This window comes from Hippopotamus amphibius, chromosome 1 (assembly GCF_030028045.1).
Source record: "Hippopotamus amphibius kiboko isolate mHipAmp2 chromosome 1, mHipAmp2.hap2, whole genome shotgun sequence".
In the NCBI taxonomy this organism is placed as follows: Eukaryota; Metazoa; Chordata; class Mammalia; order Artiodactyla; family Hippopotamidae; genus Hippopotamus; species Hippopotamus amphibius.
Genome location: NC_080186.1, coordinates 9,118,543 through 9,141,515, shown reverse-complemented (window position 1 = coordinate 9,141,515; position 22,973 = coordinate 9,118,543). Strand labels below are relative to the sequence as shown.

General features: G+C 49.7%; 1 protein-coding gene across 1 annotated transcript in view; it reads right to left on the bottom strand.

The window, feature by feature from the left end:
• Positions 1 to 22,973, bottom strand: part of TNFRSF8 (TNF receptor superfamily member 8) — a 44,498-nt gene that overhangs the window by 10,087 nt on the left and 11,438 nt on the right. Inside the window, exons 5-13 of the mRNA XM_057731136.1 lie at positions 22,485 to 22,601; positions 19,388 to 19,540; positions 16,739 to 16,855; positions 14,356 to 14,472; positions 11,428 to 11,580; positions 4,643 to 4,736; positions 4,217 to 4,362; positions 3,088 to 3,189; positions 2,892 to 2,945 (exon numbers count right to left, since the gene is read on the bottom strand). Of these exons, the coding sequence (XP_057587119.1) occupies positions 2,892 to 2,945; positions 3,088 to 3,189; positions 4,217 to 4,362; positions 4,643 to 4,736; positions 11,428 to 11,580; positions 14,356 to 14,472; positions 16,739 to 16,855; positions 19,388 to 19,540; positions 22,485 to 22,601 (1,053 nt within the window). The remainder of the gene's footprint in view (positions 1 to 2,891; positions 2,946 to 3,087; positions 3,190 to 4,216; positions 4,363 to 4,642; positions 4,737 to 11,427; positions 11,581 to 14,355; positions 14,473 to 16,738; positions 16,856 to 19,387; positions 19,541 to 22,484; positions 22,602 to 22,973) is intronic.

Below are 22,973 nucleotides of genomic sequence, written 5' to 3'. Positions count from 1 at the left end.
GGGATCCTCCCGCCAAAGATGCACCACCTGAATCCAAGCAAGAGGAAACGTCCTGCAAACCCAAGATGAGGGTCAGCCACAGAATCACTGGTGGAATCTTCCAAAGTGGCAAGGTCATGACCACAGGGGACAACCAGACTGAAGGAGACACAAGACATGACAGCCAAATGCAGCACGAGACACTGAACTGCATCTTTTTGTCTGTACGACATGATTGGGATCAGTGAAGAAACTTGACTGGGGTCTGCGAATCAGCTGGTGGTGATACATCAAAGCGAATTCTCTGATTTTGATGGTTTTACTACAGTTGTGGGAAATACACACTCAGTTACTCAGGGATGATACGGCATTAAGTCAGTAACTTACTCTCAAATGGTACAGAAAAAATAAGTTATTCGTCCCGCCCTTGAGACTTTTCTGCATGTTTGAAATTGTTTCCAAACAAACAAAAGATTTTTCCAACTTAAACATGCCTGAAGTAACAGATAACGTAATGACTATAGTGTCCTTTAAAAATGAAGGGTTGAAGAATTTCAGTGTTTCTCAACCAGGAGTGACATTGTCCTCCAGAGGAAATTTGGCAATACCTGGAGAGACGTCTGTCTGTCCCAGATGGGAGGAGCTACTAGTATCTGACGGGTTGAGAGGCCAGGGAATCTGCCTGGCATCCTGTAACGCACAAGGACAGCCCCCACAGCAATGAGGACCCCGTGCAGATGTCAGCAGTGCCAAGGGTGAGAGCTTTTATGCAAAAATCTCACCACCACCACCACCAAAATCCTGGCTGGTCCTGCTGCTCATTAACCAAGCGGTTTCATCTTCCTGTGCCTCAGCTTTCGCATCTGTGAAATGGGGATAACAGTGGCTGCCTCACAAGGAGAGGTAAAATGAGAACACCTGTGTGCCTGCCAGCGAGGACACACACCACCAAGTCCATGCATTCGGAGATGGGGGTGAGCATGAAATGGGCACCTTCCCAGATTGCTGATGCGCTGCTTACCACACCAGGGGCTCTCCGGGCCCTGGAGCTCCGGGACCGGCAGGGCTGGGGCTACCATTCCCATCCCGCACGCCTTTAGTCCTTTGAGCAATTGATGCTGGTCTGAAAGCTTAGGAGGGCACTTTCTGTACCCAGCACAGGGCCACTAGGAAGTGCCCAATGGATACAGGAAGGAGCCAATGAGTGAATAAAGGCTCCTGTCCCCCTGCAGCCCCCGCTGTACCCACCCGGCTCAGTCCGTCCACATCCTGCCCCCTGCGTCACCTCCGTCCCTCTCGGACCTGGGAACCAGACCCTCAGGACCCTCCGGAAGCCAGCGGGCCAGAAACAGCCCCAAACAGGGTGGCCACCACTGATCTCCAGGCTCGGTTCCTGGTAGGTCTGGTTTCTTAAGGGAAGGTGCTTTTTGTCTCTCCCTCTCTCTCTTTCTGTGTGTGTGTGTGTGTGTGTGCGTGTGTGTGTGTGTGTGAGAGAGAGACAAAACTGCTATCACGGAGGTTTGAAGAAAAAAATAAACTGACAGCAATGGAAACTCTAATACTAGAAAAATGTCAAGAAAGCAAACGCAGGTTTCAATGAGACACTGAGCCTGACAGCTCATGGAAAAAGGCTTGAAACTGTCAAAACACAAAAACCCCCCTTGCAAAGGGAACACAAGCACCTGCCGTGAAACTCATCAAATCCAAAACATGCCTCACGGACTGTGTTCAGGGGCCCAAGTCAGAAGCCGGTTCTCCACGGGGCCTGGGGACCCAGCGGGCATGGTCTGAGTTGACCCCTAGGCTCCAGGGTGGGCACTGGATGGTGGACAACCCTTGCAGGGAGGAAGGAAGAGGTGACAGAACTGAGCCCTCTACAAACAAGACCTGCCATCTCAAGGACCAGCACCTGAGTTTGGCAGTGGCACCTACAGGTGCTGTGGCCCCAGGTCCTGTCTTCTCTTTATAGAATGAAGAGCACCACCCACCTTCCTGGGGCTCCTGGGTCAGTGAGACCCTCTCCGGGAGCCTGCCTTAAAACTAGAAAAGGAAGCTCAGACCATTTATGTTCGTTCCCTCCCCTGTGGGTCAGGGCCTATACACAATAGGTGCTCAATCAATGCTTGTGATGTGCTGAGGTGGACCTTGCCCTGCCTCGAAAGAGGCTGCCTAGGGGAGAGGAGACACTTGGCACAAGATGGCTGGGGTCCCCTCCCCCCAGTTGAGAGCTGAAAGCATCTGATGCCTGGATGGGTGGAGCATGGCAGGCTGCCTGGAAGAGGTGGCCTGGATGCTGGCCAGGGATCAGAGAGAAGAGTTCAGAACAACCTAGAACTCAGGAAGGCATGGGATTCCTGACGAAGAAAAAGGCCCCAGACCCTGGGGGCCTGTCAGCAAACAGCAGCCACTACTCACCGAGCACTGACTGCGTGCAGGCGCCCCACGCAGCACTTAACAGGCCCCATCATGGTAAATCCACATGCCCACCCTGAATTAGGCCCCACTGTCCCCATTTTACAGATGAGGAAACTGAGCCACAGAGGAATTAAGGAACTCACCCAAGATCATGTAGCAGGTATGTGGCAGACTCAGGATTCCAGCCCCATATCGGCCTGCCTGCCCCACCCCACCCCGCCCCGACCCCTGTGCCCTCGGCTCTCCTGAGGGCACGATAAGAGCAAGAATGAAGGACAAGGGGGGTTTTTGAAACTCTATGCCCGCACGCCATCTGACGCTGAATGCGACATGTCACACAGTTTCCACCCACGTTAAATTCCCATCACAGACGAGGTTGCACAGAAAGGAGCAGCTTGTGGGAACCCACACGGAGGGAGCCCCAAGGGTGTTCCAAACCCACAGTCCAGAGCTGCTGTGCAGCCACGCGTGGCCCCTTTGGACCTCTGGACACTTACCCATAGGTTCCGGCTTGGGCCGGAAGGCCTGGACTGGGTAGCACAGGTGGAGCTCTGAAACGACAGCAGGAGGAGGGCTAGGGGTGCCAGCCTCAGACCAGAGCCAGGTAAGGGCGGGCAGGGAGGGAGAGGGACCCAGGCCAGGCTAGCACAGAGCACCCTGCCCTCCCAAGGCTCCAGGGACACATGCACTCACTCTGCCCAATCCACTTCCTGCAGGCCCTCCGGTGGCACAGGAGAAAGGAGCTGAAGCTGACGACCACCACCAGTGTCAAGATCACCCAGAAGAGCACAGGTCCTGGAACACAGAGTCACCCTGCTCTCTCACCCTGGCACAGGTGGCCCCTGAAGTCTACATCATGGCCGTGAGCCAGGGACCCTACGGCAACCACACAGGACAGCCCTCGCCCCATGCTACTTCCTCCTTCTGGACACAGACTCCACTGTGGCTGACAGGACCTGGTCCTTTCTCAAGCCAGGATAGAAACTCAGATCGTATCTGTATCCATCTTGTCCAGCCCTTACCCACCTGTCCTTCCTTACCTGGCTTTAGGAAGACCATTAGGCCAGGCCAGGGGGACTCCAGAGCCCAGGCCCTTAACCGCTGTCTGGATATATTTTTTTGCATCTTAGTACTTAACGTGCCTCTTTTTTTTCTCCCTTTGTTACTTGTGAAAATCAATATATAGATATTTTTAAAAGTCCATCTTTAGATGTTAAAAAAGTAGCAGGTGCCGCATAAGTGCTTCTTAAACATTCCTGTGTATACAATTCTCCTGGGGACCATGTTAAAATGCAGGTTCCGATTCAGTACGCTGGCTGGGGCTGGTAATTGGCTTTTCTAGCAAATTGCTGACAGCGTCAAGTCCAGGATCTCTTTGAGCGCCGCTGGCCGGAGAGCTACTGCCACACAGTGTCCCATACTAGAACTTCAAGTCCTAAAATGCATGGCACTTAGAACTACAGTCTAAGGGGAGCTGTGTACTGTACAGGCTTACTACCCTGCGTGGTATATGCTGTTACAATGTTACAGGTGAGAAAACTGAAGCTCAAAAGAACTAAGAAACTAGTCAAGGTCACCAAATATTTTCTGAGTGGCAATTATGGGCCGTGGGGATGAAGAGGTGAATAAAAGCCCTGCTCAGAAGAATTAAGGAATAATCTCTAGCAAGTGACAGAGCCACAGCCCCAGATCAAGAAACAGAGACCTGAGGTCAACCTTGGTTCCCCCCAGCCCCACCAAGTGGATGTCGCCGCCCAGTGAGAAGCCTCCCTCCTTGTGGTCCCCAGGGAGGAAGGCCCTGCTTCAATGAGATGATCATTACCTGAAACCAGGGTGGGCTTCCCCGTGGAGGAGAAGGAGATGGGAGCACTGGTTGAGATGGAGGCATGCCCCCGGGCGTGGGTGATGCCACTTCCACGCTCCTTACCTGTCAGGGAGTCGGCCAGGGAGATCAGAGAGGGGGTGGGGCTGCAAGGAGAGAGGCCAGCCGTGAGATGGACAGTTAAGATGGAAAAGGAGGCTTGAGTCCCCAGTTCCCCATCCTACAGTCTCTGCCAGGCCCTTGGAGGGCAGGGCCTGGGTTTCTAGGCCTTCTGGGCTTCCACGGTGCCAGCACAGACCTAGACCCACATCCTCCAAAATGACTTATGGTCTTGGCCCAGAGATCCAGCCCAAGCCACACTTCCACCCCCAGACAGCTGTCCCCCAGGCATCCCGTGGGCATGGAGAGAGGGGGCCCAAAAGTCACCTTGCAGGTGCCCCACTGTCCTCTGGGTTGGTGCTGCAGTTAGGGTGGGTCCCTGGGGGAGGTGGTTCATAAGTGGTGTCCCTCTCAGCCGTACCTGCAGGTTAGAATCAGTGCCAAGGATGGTTACCAAAGGGGAAAGGGGAGAGAGAGGGATAAATTGGGAATTTGGAATTAACAGATACACACTACTATATATGAAATAAACAACAAGCACCTACTGTATAGCATGGGATTATATTCAATATCTTGTAAATGAACTATACTTCAATTTTTAAAATTAAATTAAAGCAAAAAAAAGGAACTGGGGCCAAGGAGTCCTACCCACCAGGACTGCTGACTCCCAGGGAGGCAGCACCTCGGAGCCGGGAGGACACTGCAGCCGGGAAGAGCCAGGTCTGCGTTCTGGCTCTGTCTCCTCTCTTCCTCTCTCCCTCCCTCCTCCCTTTGCGCCACAGAACAACTCTTTATTGAGCACCTACTGTGTACTGGGACTGTGCTGGGAGGTGGGACAGAGCAGTGAGCAAAACAGACAAGATCCCCACCCCTGGGAGCCCACCGGCTGGTGGGGCTCACAGACAGGTGTCACACGAAGGCAGGTGGGGTCCCCGCAGACTTGAACGTGACCTCATCTGACTAGGGAGGCTTCCCTGAGGAGGGGGTTGCTGGGATGTGAGTGGAGGTGGGGATTTCTAAGCAGAGGAAATAGAAGAAGGTGGGGAGGCCCAGAGGTGGGCGGGGGGGGGGGGTCAGATGGTCATAGCAGCATTCTTCGTAATAGCCAGAGACATGGAAACAGCCCAAATGCCCACCCACTGGTAAACAGATAAACAAAATGTAGTGTATCTCTCCCTGGAATATTGTTTGGCAATAAAAGGAATGAAGTACTAATACAGCTACATAACCTCAAAAGTGTTATGATGCTCAGTGAAAGAAGCCAGACACAGCAGAATGCGTCCTAATGGAAATGTCCCCAAAGCGATAATCTAGAGGAACAGAAAGTAGATTAGTGGTTGTCCAGGCTGGGGATGGGCATGGGATTGATTAACTAACAAGTTCAAGATTTCTTAGAAGGTGGTGATAGTTTCATAACTTTGTACATTTCTTTAAAATCACTGAACTGTACACTTAAAACTAGCAGATATTATGGTATGTAAATTATACCCCAATAAAGCTGTTTTAAACATTGGGTCTTTCTCCCCAAAGTGATGGTTTTAACTAGCAACCAGATGGGATCGATGCATGGTGGTCCCAACTCTGATTCTGGCACGCAGACACGCTTTGCCGGGTAACTCTGCAGCTCCTCCAGGTCAAGGCAAGTGTCTGTGTGTCCCCTCCCGCCTCCCCCTGGTGTCTGAACTTGGCCGTGTGATTTGTCTGGTCAGTGGAAAGGGAGAGAAGTGAAGGCTGGGCCTTAAGAGGCATCTGACCTCCACCGCCCCCTCTCTGCACTCCCGTGGTTGCCATATGTAGACAGTGCCAGTCCCAGGGTGGTCCCAGAAGTACACGCAGAGCAAACCCAGAGCAAACCCAAGCCAAACCTCCAAGCCCAGGCAAGACCGCAGAGCAGCCCAGCTGACCCACGGAGGGGTGAGAGAGGAATGCTGTCATATCGAGGGTTTTGTAATGCATCATTCCTGTGGCTCTAATTGGCTGAGATGATCTGATTTGTGTTTCAAAAGACCAAAGTGGAAAAGCTGCTCCTCGTCTCCAGCCAACTGTGATCACTTGGGAAGGTGGCCTGGTGACTCCAGACCTCCTGGTTTTATTTAAGAGAAATCTGATTAAATAAATAAATTTAAACATCTCCTGGTATGTAAATGTAGCCTCAATGCTTAAAATTCTATTCTTCTGAAATCAAGTTTATTGAGGCATGATTTACATAGAAGGAAATGTCCCCTCAGTGCACAGTTTGATGAGTTTTGAGGAATGTATACAGTTGGCCCTCTATATCCGTGGGTCACAGCCTCAGATTCCACATCTGAGGATTCAACGAACCACAGACCAATTGATCCCATGGATGCAAAACCTGCAGAAATGGAGGGCCCACTGTACCTTGCCATTTTAAATAAATGATTTGAGCATCCACAGATTTGGGTATCCCCTGTGGATACTGAGGTACGACTGTACCTCCGTGTAACAACTCCACTCAAGATCTAGAACATTCCCACCTCCCCCAGGATGTTCACTTGTCCTTTTCCTCCCCACACCCGGGCAACCATGAATCTGCTTTATGTCACTACAGATGTCTGCCTCCAGAACTTCATTAGACAGAATTATGCAGTGTGTACTCTTTGGTGTCTGGCTTCTTCCACTCAGCATAATGTTTCTGAGATTCATCCACGTTGCCTGTCTCAGTAATTCATTCCTTCTTGTTGCTGAGTAGTGTTCCATCATAGAGATGTACTTCCAGTTATTTATCTGGTCACCAGCTGATGGACATTTGGGCTGTCTCCAGTTTGAAGCTACTATAAATAAGGCAACTATGAGTATTCTTCTGCAAGTCTTTGTGAAAACATATACAGGAATTTCATTTCACTTGAGTGGTTAGGAGGGGGAAAGCTGTGTCACTGTGCTGACCAGACAGAATGTCTTTGAGGACAAGTTCAAGCGCAGTCACCTCTGATCTGACCCAGCCACCACTTTTTTACAGATGGAGAGAATCGCGGAGCCAGAGCTAGAGCCAGAAATCAGGGCTCCTGAGTCCCAGCCCAGAGCACTTTCCGTTGGACCGCAATGCCTCCTGCCTGGGGACTAAGTACTTTCTAACAAGTTTATGATTAACCTGTTTGAAGTAGGTCCATCTCAGCTATGAGCCTCCTCCGCCCCCATGTTCCTGGCAGGGGCACCCCTTCCCTGGTGTGGTACAAGCAAACACCACGCCCATACACGCCTCTCTTCTAAAAGCTCCTGTGATACCTCTCACATTTTTCTTGAAACACTTTGAAGAGAAAGTGAAGCTAGGATTAATTTTCTTCTTGGATTGGTAGGGTCCTGAGAAACCCTCTGTTTTTAGGGATCTCCAAATAGATGCTATGTCTTTCCACATGGTCACCAGACTATACCTGAATTCGTTGAAGCCCGGAGACTTTAGACTATGAGGAAGATACTGCAATTGTTATAATTTCTATTTGTTTCCCAATCAATATTTGTATGATGTTTGAGATGTCGTGGAGATTCAGTGAGAGTTGACTGTGAGAGGATTGGAGGAGCTCTTGGGCTCAAGAGCACTGACTGTGGCTACACCTCGGCCTCTCTCTAAGGCAGCCGTGGTCTGAGCTGCCACTGGAATACCTGTGACAGAATCCAGCAACAGAACTGCTGGCCCTCCTCTAAGCAGAGGTGCGCCCAGCGCTCTTGGGTGCCTCTCATCCCCTCTCTGCATGTACCATACGTCACCCGTAACTTCCTCTTTCCTCCCTGGGTTACTGACTTCCTTTTCTTCCTCCTTTGGATCTAAAGGTGAGCAGAAGGTATCGTTTAGCCCCTGCTTCGTCTGCCTATGTTCTCTGGAAGAGATGGGAAAAAAGAAACTGCCTGCTCTTTGACTCAATTTAGAAACTAAAAAAGATATTGTTTACCAGACTTAAATCTTTCTCTCTAAATAGAAACACCTGATCCTTCGGCCCTTTGAAGGAGAATGGTCTTAACATCAAGGTCAAATAGAATCCTTTTTTTTGTACAACCAGAAATTGCTTAAAATCAGATGAAATTTTCATCTTCATATTTGAACTGCACATTTCTTGTCAGCTTTTTATTTTCCCTAGAGTTTTCAGTCTCCTTTCTTTTCCTTGTTGATAAAAGAATAATGTGCCTTCACAATATCCTCAAGTTTTTCAACTCTACTACTCATGAAATGGACCATAATTCTTCCTTTTATTCCTGCAGACAATTCCCTGGAGCCCTTCCCTTTCCTGCTCTGATGAGGCTCAACCAGATGTTGCAATGTCTTTAGCACAGCTGTCATTCTAGGACTTCCCTTCGTTGCTCTCCTGGGATAGAACCACTGTTTTCTAGATTTCATGACTTTTTGTTTTTTCTTTTTTGCCCCTCATTTAACTAGATTACATCTTCAAGTAACTTTCTAAGAAAGGATACATGGGGGGAAGGCAGAATTTCTGCCTTTTTATGTCTGAGAATGTTTTTATTCTGCTTTCAAATGTAATTGTATTTTAGTGAAGTAAAAATTCTCTGTTCAGCTAAGAAGGAGCTGGTGTGGTCCCGTGGAGAGTACTCGGCTGTGACTCAGGACCTCTGTGCTCCAGCTCCAGCTCTGGCACCGTGCGTGGTTCTCTCTGCTGGTGAAACGAGGTGGCTGGATCAGATCACACGTGGCCAGCTCTGATCTGGCCCTCAGAGACATTCTGCGTGACCAGCACAGTGACCCAGTCATCCCTCTCCTAGGTGTTTACCCGTGAAATGAAAATATATGTCCACACAGAGACTTGTACAAGAACATCTGTAGCTGCTTTATTCATAATAGCCTTAAACTGGAAACAAGCCAAATGTCCATCAACTGGAGAACAGATAAATAAAAGGTCGTACACCTACTATGTCTAGATGTGGGTAATTTTCATCCATCCTGCTTTGCTCCTGGTAGGTCATTTCAATCTTAAGTCTCATTTTTCAGGTCCGGTACACAGGGAAAGTTGGGGCACCACTGTGGAACACTGTGTCGAGAAATGGTGTGCAGAAGACCCAAGGCTGGGATGAGGGGAGGAGGAGATGTTGGCACTTCTGCTGACATGAGGCCTCAAGTATGGAAGGTGATCACCAGGCCTAGCCTGGGCCTGTGAGGTTGCTGAGGGACTGCCTACTCTGGAAGCATGACTGGGGCAGGGCACTGCCACATGTCCCCACCCACAGGCCAGCCAGAAGGACTCTGCAGCAGGAGCAAGAAAAAAACAAATGCAGCCGAGAGCACCCCTTCCTCCTGCAATGGTCCTCTAGTGCTGTCTACTGTCAAAGTTTAGCATCACACCCTAATCCCTTGTTGCACAGCAGGTTCTCAAGGATGAATTGGGACCCTAGAGGCAACAGACTGGTAGCAAGCGCACTTTCTAAAAGCCATTTCTTGCCCTGTACTCTGTTCCTGTTCCTTTTTCATTGCCTTCTGTTCTCACTTGTGGTTGTAACAACTTGTCAAATTTTTCTGTGGACACCCATTTTTTTCTCTTCCATTCCTGGGTTCATCGTTGCTTCATCTGTAGTAAGTTTTTCTGTTTGTTATTCTCCATCATACTGCTGTTTTTCCTTATAAGTCTGAAGATCTTTACTGCTCATTCATTTATTTAAAAAGAATGATGCTGAATATTCCCGTGGCAGGTGGGGTTTCTTCTACTGTGTGGTTAGAATGTCCTTTTCACAGTGGGTCTCTTCCCTCAGCAGGAGGTCTGCCTGGGAACTCTGGGATCATGGGTGGGGAGTGTGAGCTGGCAGGCTTCAGTTCAGGGTAACTGAGCAGGGATAGCTCATTGACAGGGTGTACTCCCAAAGACACAAGCAAAGGGCGTTTTGCACCAGAGCGGCCAACATCTAGCTTTCCCTAGACAGTCCTTCAGTGTCTCTAGCCAAAAGGTTGATCATTTTCACCAGGGGATAAAAACTCAGGCACCATCTCTCAGACTGGTCTGGTGCCCATGGTATATCACTGTTACACATTTTATTGTTGTTGTTATATTTATTTGTTTTATTTTTAGATTGCACTTTGGTTGGTTGGTTTTGCATTGTTACAAATTTTTGATTTTTATTTTCTAGATGAAGTTGCAGCTCACTGCACTTTTTTTTTTTTTACCTTTCCATTTATTTATTTTCACTGCACTTTCTAATTCTCCACTTCACCCCCATCCTTCATTTTACTTGCCTGCTCTGAGCCCAGGGCCTCTCTGGGGGGGTCTTAGGAGCAACTTACCCCTCACTTTTCTGCAGACCTCATGGAGTAAATTCTAGGGTGAGCTTTCCTCCACTTAGTTTCATTTGTTACCACCCTTCCACCTGTTTTCCACCTTCTAAAAATCATCTGCTGGTGAATTTTTTTTTTTTTTTTTGTCTGCTTTGGGTCTTCATTGCTGTGCTTGGGTCTTCATTGCTACGCACAGGCTTTCTCTAGTTGCAGCGAGCGGGGACTACTCTTCGTTGCAGTGCAGGCTTCTCATTGCGGTGGCTTCTCTTAAGGCGGAGCATGGGCTCTAGGTACATGTGGGCTCAGTAGTTGTGGCACGCAGCTCTAGAGCACAGGCTCAGTAGTTGTGGTGCACAGGCTTAGTTGCTCCGAGGCATGTGGGATCTTCCCGGACCAGGGATCAAACCCGTGTCCCCTACGTTGGCAGGTGGATTCTTAACCACTGTGCCACCAGGGAAGTCCCTGGTGAACTCTTTTTTTGTTTGTTTTTTTGTCCACTGTCAAGGGTTTATACTTTTTTACACTGTGGCAAATGTCCATTTGAACTGGAAGCTTCTTCATAAACTTTATATTGATCTATCTTGTGTCAATAAAAGAGCCTTGCAAACAAGTCAAGATTTTACCAGACCAAAAATTTCAAGAAAAAGGATAAAAAAATTAAAAAATAATTTGAGAATTTTAAAATAATCCTCAGAAACTCTTACCAAATGCCAAGTTTGGGTTTTACCCCACTCCCTGGATCTAACCATCCAAAGAGAAACCATAGCCCAAACCCGACCTGGTTAACAGCTGGGGTTGAAGGTCATTAATCCGGTTGGGGGTGGAGAGAGATGCAGCCATAAGGACCCAGCACTCGGCCCCTTGGTTGGGGGTGTGAACTGCTTACCCTGGAGGTCGGCGACCGTCCCTGGAGGGCAGGTGGGGCGGGTGACACAATGGGCACAGGAGTCGGTGACGGACGTGGCACAGAACATGCCGGGTCGACACTCGCAGACACGGGAGGCATTCCACGTGCAAGGCGCCTTCTCCACGAGGTGGCCTGAGGGACAGAGAAGGGTCCTGAGAAAGGACTGGGATGGAGAGGGCAGTGGTCTGGAGAACCCCCAGGAGGGCAGAGACATATCTGCCCAGGAGCACATGTTCATTTGACGATTCAGTTGAGCAGATCTTTTGGTGCACAAAATAATTATGCTGGGCGAAAGAAGGTACAATAAAAGGTGTATATAGGCATTTCCCTGGCGGTCCAGTGGTTAGGACTCAAGAGCTTTCCACTGCAAGGGACACAGATGCGACCCCTAGTCAGGGAACTAAGATCCCGCATGCCTTGCAGTGCAGTCAAAAAAAAAAAAAAAAAAAAAGAGTATATATGCTATGATTCGGTTTATAGGAAAAGCCAGAAAACGCAAACAATTCCATAGTGACAGAAAGCATAACAGTTGCCAAGGAATGGGAGGCGGGGCAGAGAACAGTGGGAGGGATGGTAAGGAGGACACGGAAAGTCTTGGGTGTGACAGGCAGTTCATTGTCTTGACTTCGGTGATGGTTTCACAGCGACACACATACATCAAAACATTCCAAATGGCACACTTTAAACGTGCATTTTATTGTGTGTCAACTACATCTCAATAAAGATATTGAAAGAAAAATCCAAATAAAATCAAATAATTTTTAAATAAACAAGAAAATTCAGCAAACGAGGTGAGTGGGCATGGGTAGAGATGAACCAAGATGGATAATTCTTTAAAACTGGGTGATAGTTCATAACCTTTCCTGATTCTCTCTACTTATGAATATGTTTGAAATTTTCGGTGATGAAAAGTGGGATTTTTCTCAAAAATCAAAAACAAAATTGTTAGTGGTTTTGTAAAAGAAAAAGTGTAACAATGCATTTATCCATGTTTGGCAATATGCTACATGCTCTATTTACAGGTGAAAATAGAACCACTGCGTCAGTAGGTTAGACAAATGTGATTCGCTCAATAAGGACTATTCTCAATCGGCGGGATACTTCGAGGCTTAGAAGCCTTGCATGATAAAGAGAAGGGACTGCACAGTCTCTTCCTGAAACATCTCATTATTAATCATAATACTGTATTAACATAACCGAGTGTATGCAAGGCAGTGTTCTCAGCACTCTATCCAGATTAACCCAGTTTAATCTATGTACTCGCAGAACAGCTCTCTGAGAAAGGTCTATTATTGTGCCCACTTTATAGATGAGGACACCGAGGCCCAGAGCCGATAAGAAACCTGCTTGAGCTTCAAAGCTCCCGAGCGGTAGAGCCAAGACTTGACCCCAGGCACTTGGGCTCCACTCCACAGCCTTGCAGGGCTTTGGTTATGCAAGTTGAAGGAATTCCTGGGCCCAGAGCCATCTCTTGCTTCCCCATCTGACACAGCAGCTGTGACAGATTAGATTTTTCCAGGAATGGCCACAGCAATAGCTCTGGGTCTGTCTGCTCTTCCTGACCTCGGCCATGTACCCATCAAGAAGCACGATCCCTGGTCCCTGGTCAGGGTACTAAGATCCCTCAGGCCAGGCAGAACAGCCAAAAAAAAAAGAAAAAAGAAGACAAAGATGTTGCAGGACTTTTTTTTCCTTCCCTGGCTCAAGGGGGACCTGTGACTGCCTCCTTAGGCAGAATGTAGTGCAAGTGATGCCACGTAACTTCCAAGGCTGGGTCATGAAAATGGATATGGTTTCTACCCACCCCCACCCCCACCCCAACTCACCTTTGGGTCCAGCACCCAGGACTCGAGGAAGCCTGGGGTAGGCCGTATAGAGGCCGACATGGGGAGGATCTGAGGGCCCAGCCTACAGCCGCATGACCCCCGACCCATGAATGAAACAGCCTTCAGATGATTCCAGCTTCAGCCTTCAAGTTGTCCAGCTGAGACTCCAGACATCTTGGAGCAGAGACCAGCTGTCCCTGTGGTGCTGGGTCTGATTCTGACCCACAGACTCCACGAGCACAATGAATGGTTTGCTTTTGGCCACTTGGTTTTGAGAGAATTTGCTCTGTGGCCTTAGGAACCAAAACAATGACCCCAATGACCACGAACGGAGTGTCCTTTCCCCCACTTGGCCTCCCCGACTCCAGTCCCTGTTGCTGCAGAGACAGCATCACGCCTCCCCCCAGTGGTGGTGGTGGCCACTGTGAGTGGGCTGGGGCCACAGCCATGGCAGCCTGGGGGCTGGGCAGCTGCTTGGATGTCACAGGGCAGCGGGTGGTGCTGTGAGGCTGTGGGGAGCTGGCCACAGGAAAACACCGGCAGGACGTCATCCCACCGTGCACACAGCAGTCAGTCTCTAAGTGCTTGTGCAGAGGTGGTCCAAGAGGCCGGACAGTGGAGTGATGAGCCCAGACCCTGGTGGCAGATGCCCTAGGTTCAAATCCCGGCCCTGCCCTTCACAAGGGCTTGTGGCCCTTGGAAGTCCCCTGACCCCCTCAAGCCTCCGTTTTCTCTTCTGTTAAATGGGGGTAATCGCAACCCAGGCATCATAGGATAGGTACAGAAAATAATGAGACAAGCTTGAGACAGCCAGGTGATCAACAAACGTTTCCTTGCAGGGAAGAGTGAGTGAATGGAAGCTGTCTGAAAAGGGGTCATGGCCATCAAAACCCACAGTCCCACAGTCTAGCAGGAGTCACTAGAAGCCGACTGCTCAAGAAGGCCAGCGAGGTGAACCAGGCTCCCAAGGGCTGAGCATCCGAGACCAAACTCAAAATTCCCACCCCCAGATTCTTGGCGTCCCCTCCAAGACCCGCCCTGCTCCTGGAAGAAGCCCCAGGGGGAGAGACACAACCCTTACCTCCAGAGCAGCTCACGCAGGCCGTGCAGCGACCATCCCTATCCAGGTAGTACTCAGGGTCACACTGCTTCCTGCAGTTGGCAGACCCCTGAGGGCACAGCTGCTGCAGGGTCAGCCCTGAGAAAAGAAGCAGAGAAGCTCCAGGCCAAGCCACCTTGGTAGAGGCCTCACTCTCACCCTCCACCTCCCCCAATCACTGAAGCCCTCCAACTCCACAGTCAGCTCCCAAACTCTGCACATGTCGATCAGTCCTTCAGAGGGAGTCCTAAGGCTCAGAGAGGGAAGGAATATGTCTAAGGCCACACGGGAGAAGAGCGCTAACTGCCTCCTAACTGGCACTTCCCCACCCCTGCTTCCCATCCCTCCCCTCTGCCAGAGCCCTCTCCCCAGTCTCACTGCACTGTCACTGCCCTGATCAAAACTTTGGTAGCCACTTTGAGTTCCGCAACAAGGCAAGGATGCTTACTATTACAACATCTATTCAGTTTGGTCCTAGGGATCATAGGCAATGCAATAAGGCAAGAAAAAGAAATAAAAGTGGTGAGGTTTAGAAAGGAAGATATCAAGCAGTTACAGACACATGATCTCATTCAGTGCACAGAAAATCCGAAGAGCCTGCAGATACATTACCGGAAGGAATAAGTGAGTTTTGCAAGGTAGTTGGATATGATGTCATTATATCAAAATCAACGGAATGTCTATATATTTGCATTGAACCACATGAAACTGCTGTTTTGATAAGACAGAGACAGTCGAATATTGGCATTTCACACAGTTCAAAATAATACTAACAATGAAACATGAAATACAGAAAATGGTAACATTTACATCATCATCAGAAATACCAAATACTTGGAAATCTAACACAAAGAGGTAAATATCTCCACACAGAAAATAATAAAACAGTATTGGGAGAATTTAAAGAAGGCCTCAATGGCTGGGGTGGGAAGGGTTAAATTAGGAGATTGGGATTGACATACACACACTACTATATATAAAATAGATAATCAAAAAGGACCTACTTATAGCATAGGGAACTGTATAGAATACACTGTAATAACATATATGGGAAAAGAATCTGAAAAAGAATAGATACATGTACATGTATAACTGTATCACTTTGCTGTACACCTGAAACTAACACAACATTGTAAATCAACTATACTCCAATATAAAATAAAAATTTTAAAAATAAAAGTTAAAAAATATATAGAAGGACTAAATAAATGTATGGCTATACTATATACTCAATACTGCACAGAGGTGGATTCTCTCCAAACCAATCTGTAGGCCCAATGCAATCCCAATTAAAATCCCAGTAGGATATTTTGTAAAATTTGAAAAGCTGACTCTAAAATTTATGTGGATATGCAAATAACCAAGAATAGCCAATATACTGTTGAAGACCAAAGTTGGAGGAGTTACTCAAGGACCCAAAGACTTACTGAAAAAATGTAGTAATTAAGAGAGTATGGGGCTTCCCTGGACGCACAGTGGTTAAGAATCTGCCTGCCAATGCAGGGGACACAGGTTCGAGCCCTGGTCCAGGAATATCCCACATGCCGCGGAGCAACTAAGCGGGTGCACCACAGCTACTGAGCATGCACTCTACAGCCCAAAAGCCACAACTATTGAGCCCACACACTGCAGCTACTGAAACCTGCATGCCTAGAGCCTGTGCTCCAACAAGAGAAGCCACTGCAGTGAGAGGTCCACACACCACAATGAAGAGTGTCCCCTGCTTGTGGCAACTGGAGAAAAGCCTGCTCACAGTAATGAAGCTCCAATGCAGCCAACAGATAAATAAATAAATTTATTTTTTAAAAAAGACACCATAAAAAGGATGAGAAGGCATGCCACAGGACGGGAGAAGATATTTTGAACACAACTATAGGACAAAGAGGCTGTGGGCAGAAGTCCTACAGATCAATTTTTCAAAAAGAGAGAAATGAGAACATACATTCACATAAATGTTTTTCATCATAGCCCTAAAATGAACAACTCGAATAGCCAAAAACTGTTTGGATAAACAATGTGTGGTATCCCTATACGATAGAAGGCTATTGGGTAATAAACTGGAGTGAGCTGAAGACCCCAATCCGTTGCCATGGGAACCAAGGGGGCATCGAATGGACACCTGCACAGGCTGATCTGCTCCGCTGCATGCCCCAGTGTCTGGCGCCAAAACATGACACGAATGAGTCCTTCTATTACTACTCTGGCCCTCGAAGCCCTCAGCCCCAGGGAACCTGGAGACCCTCTCCTCCCCACACTGGGGAAGACCACAGCTCGGTGCCCAACTGCCCTGACTGCCACACGCAGTCGCCCACCCATCAGACGCTGTTGCCCTGGAGACAGCCCACAGGTTCTCTGGAGAACTTACCTGGTTCTGGATTGAGCTTCCCCATGGAGGAGGTAGAGTTGGGAGTCATTTTAGAAGCATCTTCTGGGGTGAGGGAGGTGCCCCCTCCAAAAAGCGGGGTCCTGGCATCGGAGCTTGCTGGGGAGGTCAGGGTGGGGGAAGGCGGCTCACAGACAGTGTCCCTCTGCGCTGTGCCTGCGGGGAGGACAGCAGTGCCTTCAGACGTGGTGTTGAGCAGCCAAGACTGCAGGATAGACCTTTTACCACCACAACCCAGGAAAACACAGTAGCCGTTGGCTGTAGGTGTACCTGCCCAGCACCTGTCCCCCTTTGGGGTAAGCAGCCCAATTTTCCCTGGAGAATCAGTCCTCTCAGTCTCAGTGTCTGCAGCGAGAGGCTGGGACCAATTGGCCAACCCATCTCCCCTTCCAGGTGCAGACATGGGACCATGCTGGACCCTTCAATCCGGCCCAATCCTCTGGCTATGATGGACGGGTTCGGGGGTGGGCACGTGACCCAAGCCATGCCCAGGAGAAGCAATTTCAAGGTTTTGTTTTGCTTGCTGAGACTGTGGGAAGGAGAAGCTGTCTTTCCACCTGGGTTGGATAGGAAGCAAGCCTGGAGCTGCTGGTAGGTGTTTTACAGACGAACCAACACATCGGGTAGTAGATGAGAGATGGGAAAAGACAGAGCTCCTGGTCCAGCCAGCCTGAAGCTCCACAAAGCTATCCTCAGACTCTTCAGTTACATGAGCCAAACAATTTGTAACCTGCAAGCCAAAGAGGACTGAAGAATACCGGGTGGAAGCCACGTGAGGAAGAAAACACACACGGCTTTCAAGCAAGTGGACCTGAGTTTGAAGGTGTTGGTAGAGGTGGGTGTGAGCGATGTGGACCTCTCTCTTGTCTGTCTGCACCGGGATGGGGTGACAGACCTGGACATGAGGTTCAAATGCTGGGTTAGATATTCCCTGCTCTGTGGTCTTGAGCAATTAATTACCTGCCATCTCTGAACCTCAGGTTCCTCACCTATAAAATGGGGCTAATCCAGTCCTATTGTTATTGTCCCCTAGCGAATTTCAGGGGACAAAGCCCATGCAGGGTCTTACTGTAAGGCTTAGCTATAAGCTTGATCTGAGGCAGAAACTACTTTCCATTCTACAGCTGGTTGCCTGAGGCCCTGAGAGTTGCTCAGCAGGAAGTCCCACAGAGGAATCTAGAAGTTAGCCAGGGTTTGGCATCCAAACGTTGGAGCACTTCTAAAGCAGTGCTGTCCAATAAAATATGTCAATCACACGTCAATGTTTTAAATTTTCTAGTAGCCATATTTTAAAAAGTAAAAAGAAACAAGTGAAATTAATTTAAGCAATACATGTATTTAACCTAACAAATGTAAACTATTATGCCAGTAGGCAATCAACATAAAAAATAATTAATGAGATGTATACTTTTTGTATACTAAAGGATTTGAAATCCAGTGCATAGTCTATCCTAACAGCACATCTCAATGCGACTGGCCACACTTTATGTGTTCAGTGGCCACAGGTGGCCAGCGGTACCGCCTTGGGCAGCTGGTCTGGGGGGAGCAAAGAGCGGCCTCTGGCGGCCCCGTGTGGCAGGTGCCGGAACACCAGTGAGAGCGCCTCGCTCGCCACAGCAGGTCCACGGGCTGGAGCGACAGAACTCAAGGCTACTTCTCTTAGAGGCGCAGGACTTTCTTAGCTGGAAAAGCCCCCATGCAAGGCCTTCGAGTCACACCCCCGCACTTTACAGATGGGGAGACTGAGGCCCAGAGAGGACTGGGGACACGCCCCAGAGATGCAAAGCTGTACAAAACCCCAGGTACCTGAGGCCCAGTCCACAGCCCTTTCCACGCCACCACCTGCCCCTGCTTGAGGGGGGCGGGCTTCTGAGGGTCCCTCCGCTGAGGGTTCTGCGTGACCAGGGAGAACCCGACTAGATTTGCACCCACCCGCCCCCAGCTCTGATCTCCCGGTCACATCATTCAACAGCTATCTCTGGAGAGCAGATTCTGCGCCTGGCGTCTGATTAGGCAGCGGAGAGATGGCCGTGAGTGCAGCGGGCAGGGTCTTGGCCTCACGAAGCTACGGCCCAGGGAGGGGGACGAGCACTGACCACCCCGAGACACACACAAGTGTTCGCCTCCATGTCGAGACGTGACCTGTGAGAGGTCGGGAGGCGGTGTTTGCACGGAGAGCTGAAAGCAGAGTTGAGGTGACTGAGTGAACGGGGAGGGAAGGGTGTCCCAGAAAGAGGGAACAGCATGTGTGAAGGCCTGGTAGTGAGAAGCACGGTGCACCCATGGACCAAAATGGGGAAACCGGCCCTAATCTCCCGGGAAAGTCCCAGGACAGAAGCTTCAGGTTTCTGGCTTGTTTATCAGGCATCAGAGAATTTCTGTCGCGATGCTCAAACCAGCCCAAGACCTCCTCCAGCCAGGGCGATGCCTGGGACTCTTTCTGGGCCTGGGACCCGAGCTGCAGGGAAGGGGCAGCGGGGGCCCCCGGGTGCATCCCTGGCCCCATCGTGAGAGGAGGTGTGATCTGTCCAACAGGAAGGAGGATGTGGGACATGAGAGTCGTTGGGAGGTCTGGGTGGGGGCGGGGCAGCATCGGCACAGATCGTGGTCCTGGGCGGTGGGGATACTCACCCTGGAACTTGACAACCATCCCTGTCGGGCAGACAGAGTGAGGGGAGCAGCGGGCACAGCTGTTGGTGGCTGATGTGTCACAGAACATGCCGGCCCGGCACTCGCAGACGCGGGAGGAGTTCCATGAGCACGGCCTCTTCTCCACGAGGTCGTCTAAGGGACACAGAGAAGGGTCACTGGGGACAAAGGGAGGGTGAGGGAAGGGGCTCAGAAAACCCCCAGGGACAGTCCTGCACATAAGGAAGGAAAAGTGTGAGGAGCGCAGACCTATGGGGAAAATATACTCTATGATTCTGTTTATAGGAAAAGTCAGTAAATGCAAACTATTCCATAGTGACAGAAAGCCTAACCATTCTCTGGGAGTGGGATGAGGGGTGGGGAACGGTGGGAGGGGTGGTAAGGAGCACGCGGAAAGTTTTGGGGGAGACGGACAGTTCATTGTCTTGACTTTGGTGATGGTGTCACAGCTACACACATACATCAAAACTTACCAAACTGCACACTTTAAACATGTCCATTTTATTGTAAAATAAATCAATAAAGCTATATATCAATAAAGCTATTAAAAGTAAGAGCCAAATAAAATAAAATACTTTAAAAAAATTTTTTCTTTCTTTCTTCATTTACTTTTATTTATTGGCTGCCTTGGGTCTTCGTGGCTGTGCGCGGACTTTCTGTATGTGCGGAGAGCAGGGGCTACTCTTCGTTGTGGTGTGCGGGCTTCTCATTGCAGTGGCTTCGCTTGTTGCGGAGCACAGGCTCTAGACGCACGGGCTTCAGTAATTGTGGCTCGTGGGCTCCAGATCGCAGGCTCAGTAGTTGTAACCATCGGGCTTAGTTGCTCCGAGGCATGTGGGATCTGCCTGGAGCAGGGATCGAACCCATGCCCCCTGCATTAGCAGGTGGATTTTTAACCACTGTGCCACCAGGGAAGGCCAAAATAATTTTTTAAATAAAGAAAATAATTCAGAGCACAGGGGTGAGTGGGCATGGGTAGAGATGAACCAAGACGGATAATTCTTTAAAACTTGAGTGACAGTTCATAACCTTTCCTGATTCTCTCTACTTATGAATATGTTTGAAATTTTCGGTGATGAAAAGGGGGATTTTTCCCAAAAGAATCAAAAACAAAAGTGTTAGTGGTTTTGTAAAAGAAAAAGTGTAACAACGCATTTATCCATGTTTGGAGATATGCTGCATGCTCTATTTACAGGTGAAAATAGAACCACTGCATCAATAGGTTAGACAAATGTGATTCGCTCAATAAGGACTATTCTCAATCGGCGGGATACTTCTAGGCTTAGAAGCCTTGCATGATAAAGAGAAGGGACTGCACAGTCTCTTCCTGAAACCTCTCATTATTAATCATAATACTGTATTAACATAACCGAGTGTGTGCAAGGCAGTGTTCTCAGCACTCTATCCAGATTAACCCAGTTAATCTATTTAACTCCCAGAACAGCTCTCTGAGAGAGGTCTATTATTGTGCCCACTTTATAGATGAGGACACTGAGGCCCAGAGCCGATAAGAAACCTGCTTGAGCTTCAAAGCTCCCCAGCGGTAGAGCCAAGACTTGACCCCAGGCACCTGGGCTCCACTCCACAGCCTTGCAGGGCTTTGGTTATGCAAGTTGAAGGAATTCCTGGGCCCAGAGCCATCTCTTGCTTCCCCATTTGACACAGCAGCTGTGACAGATTAGATGTTTCCAGGAGTGGCCACAGCAATAGCTCTGGGTCTGTCTGCTCTTCCTGACCTCAGCCATGTACCCATCAAGAAGCACGATCCCTGGTCCCTGGTCGGGGTATTAAGATCCTGCATGCCATGCGACGCGGCCAAAAAAAAAAAAAAGAGAAGATGAAAATGATGCAGGACTTTTTTTTCCTTCCCTGGCTCAAGGGGGACCTGTGACTGCCTCCTTAGGCAGAATGTAGTGCAAGTGATGCCACGTAACTTCCAAGGCTGGGTCATGAAAATGGATATGGTTTCTACCCACCCCCACCCCCACCCCAACTCACCTTTGGGTCCAGCACCCAGGACTCGAGGAAGCCTGGGGTAGGCCGTATAGAGGCCGACATGGGGAGGATCTGAGGGCCCAGCCTACAGCCGCATGACCCCCGACCCATGAATGAAACAGCCTTCAGATGATTCCAGCTTCAGCCTTCAAGTTGTCCAGCTGAGACTCCAGACATCTTGGAGCAGAGACCAGCTGTCCCTGTGGTGCTGGGTCTGAATCTGACCCACAAACTCCACGAGCACAATGAATGGTTTGCTTTTGGCCACTTGGTTTTGAGAGAATTTGCTCTGTGGCCTTAGGAACCAAAACAATGACCCCAATGACCATGAACGGAGTGTCCTTTCCCCCACTTGGCCTCCCCGACTCCAGTCCCTGTTGCTGCAGAGACAGCATCACGCCTCCCCCCAGTGGTGGTGGTGGCCACTGTGAGTGGGCTGGGGCCACAGCCATGGCAGCCTGGGGGCTGGGCAGCTGCTTGGATGTCACAGGGCAGCGGGTGGTGCTGTGAGGCTGTGGGGAGCTGGCCACAGGAAAACACCGGCAGGACGTCATCCCACCGTGCACACAGCAGTCAGTCTCTAAGTGCTTGTGCAGAGGTGGTCCAAGAGGCCGGACAGTGGAGTGATGAGCCCAGACCCTGGTGGCAGATGCCCTAGGTTCAAATCCCGGCCCTGCCCTTCACAAGGGCTTGTGGCCCTTGGAAGTCCCCTGACCCCCTCAAGCCTCCGTTTTCTCTTCTGTTAAATGGGGGTAATCGCAACCCAGGCATCATAGGATAGGTACAGAAAATAATGAGACAAGCTTGAGACAGCCAGGTGATCAACAAACGTTTCCTTGCAGGGAAGAGTGAGTGAATGGAAGCTGTCTGAAAAGGGGTCATGGCCATCAAAACCCACAGTCCCACAGTCTAGCAGGAGTCACTAGAAGCCGACTGCTCAAGAAGGCCAGCGAGGTGAACCAGGCTCCCAAGGGCTGAGCATCCGAGACCAAACTCAAAATTCCCACCCCCAGATTCTTGGCGTCCCCTCCAAGACCCGCCCTGCTCCTGGAAGAAGCCCCAGGGGGAGAGACACAACCCTTACCTCCAGAGCAGCTCACGCAGGCCGTGCAGCGACCATCCCTATCCAGGTAGTACTCAGGGTCACACTGCTTCCTGCAGTTGGCAGACCCCTGAGGGCACAGCTGCTGCAGGGTCAGCCCTGAGAAAAGAAGCAGAGAAGCTCCAGGCCAAGCCACCTTGGTAGAGGCCTCACTCTCACCCTCCACCTCCCCCAATCACTGAAGCCCTCCAACTCCACAGTCAGCTCCCAAACTCTGCACATGTCGATCAGTCCTTCAGAGGGAGTCCTAAGGCTCAGAGAGGGAAGGAATATGTCTAAGGCCACACGGGAGAAGAGCGCTAACTGCCTCCTAACTGGCACTTCCCCACCCCTGCTTCCCATCCCTCCCCTCTGCCAGAGCCCTCTCCCCAGTCTCACTGCACTGTCACTGCCCTGATCAAAACTTTGGTAGCCACTTTGAGTTCCGCAACAAGGCAAGGATGCTTACTATTACAACGTCTATTCAGTTTG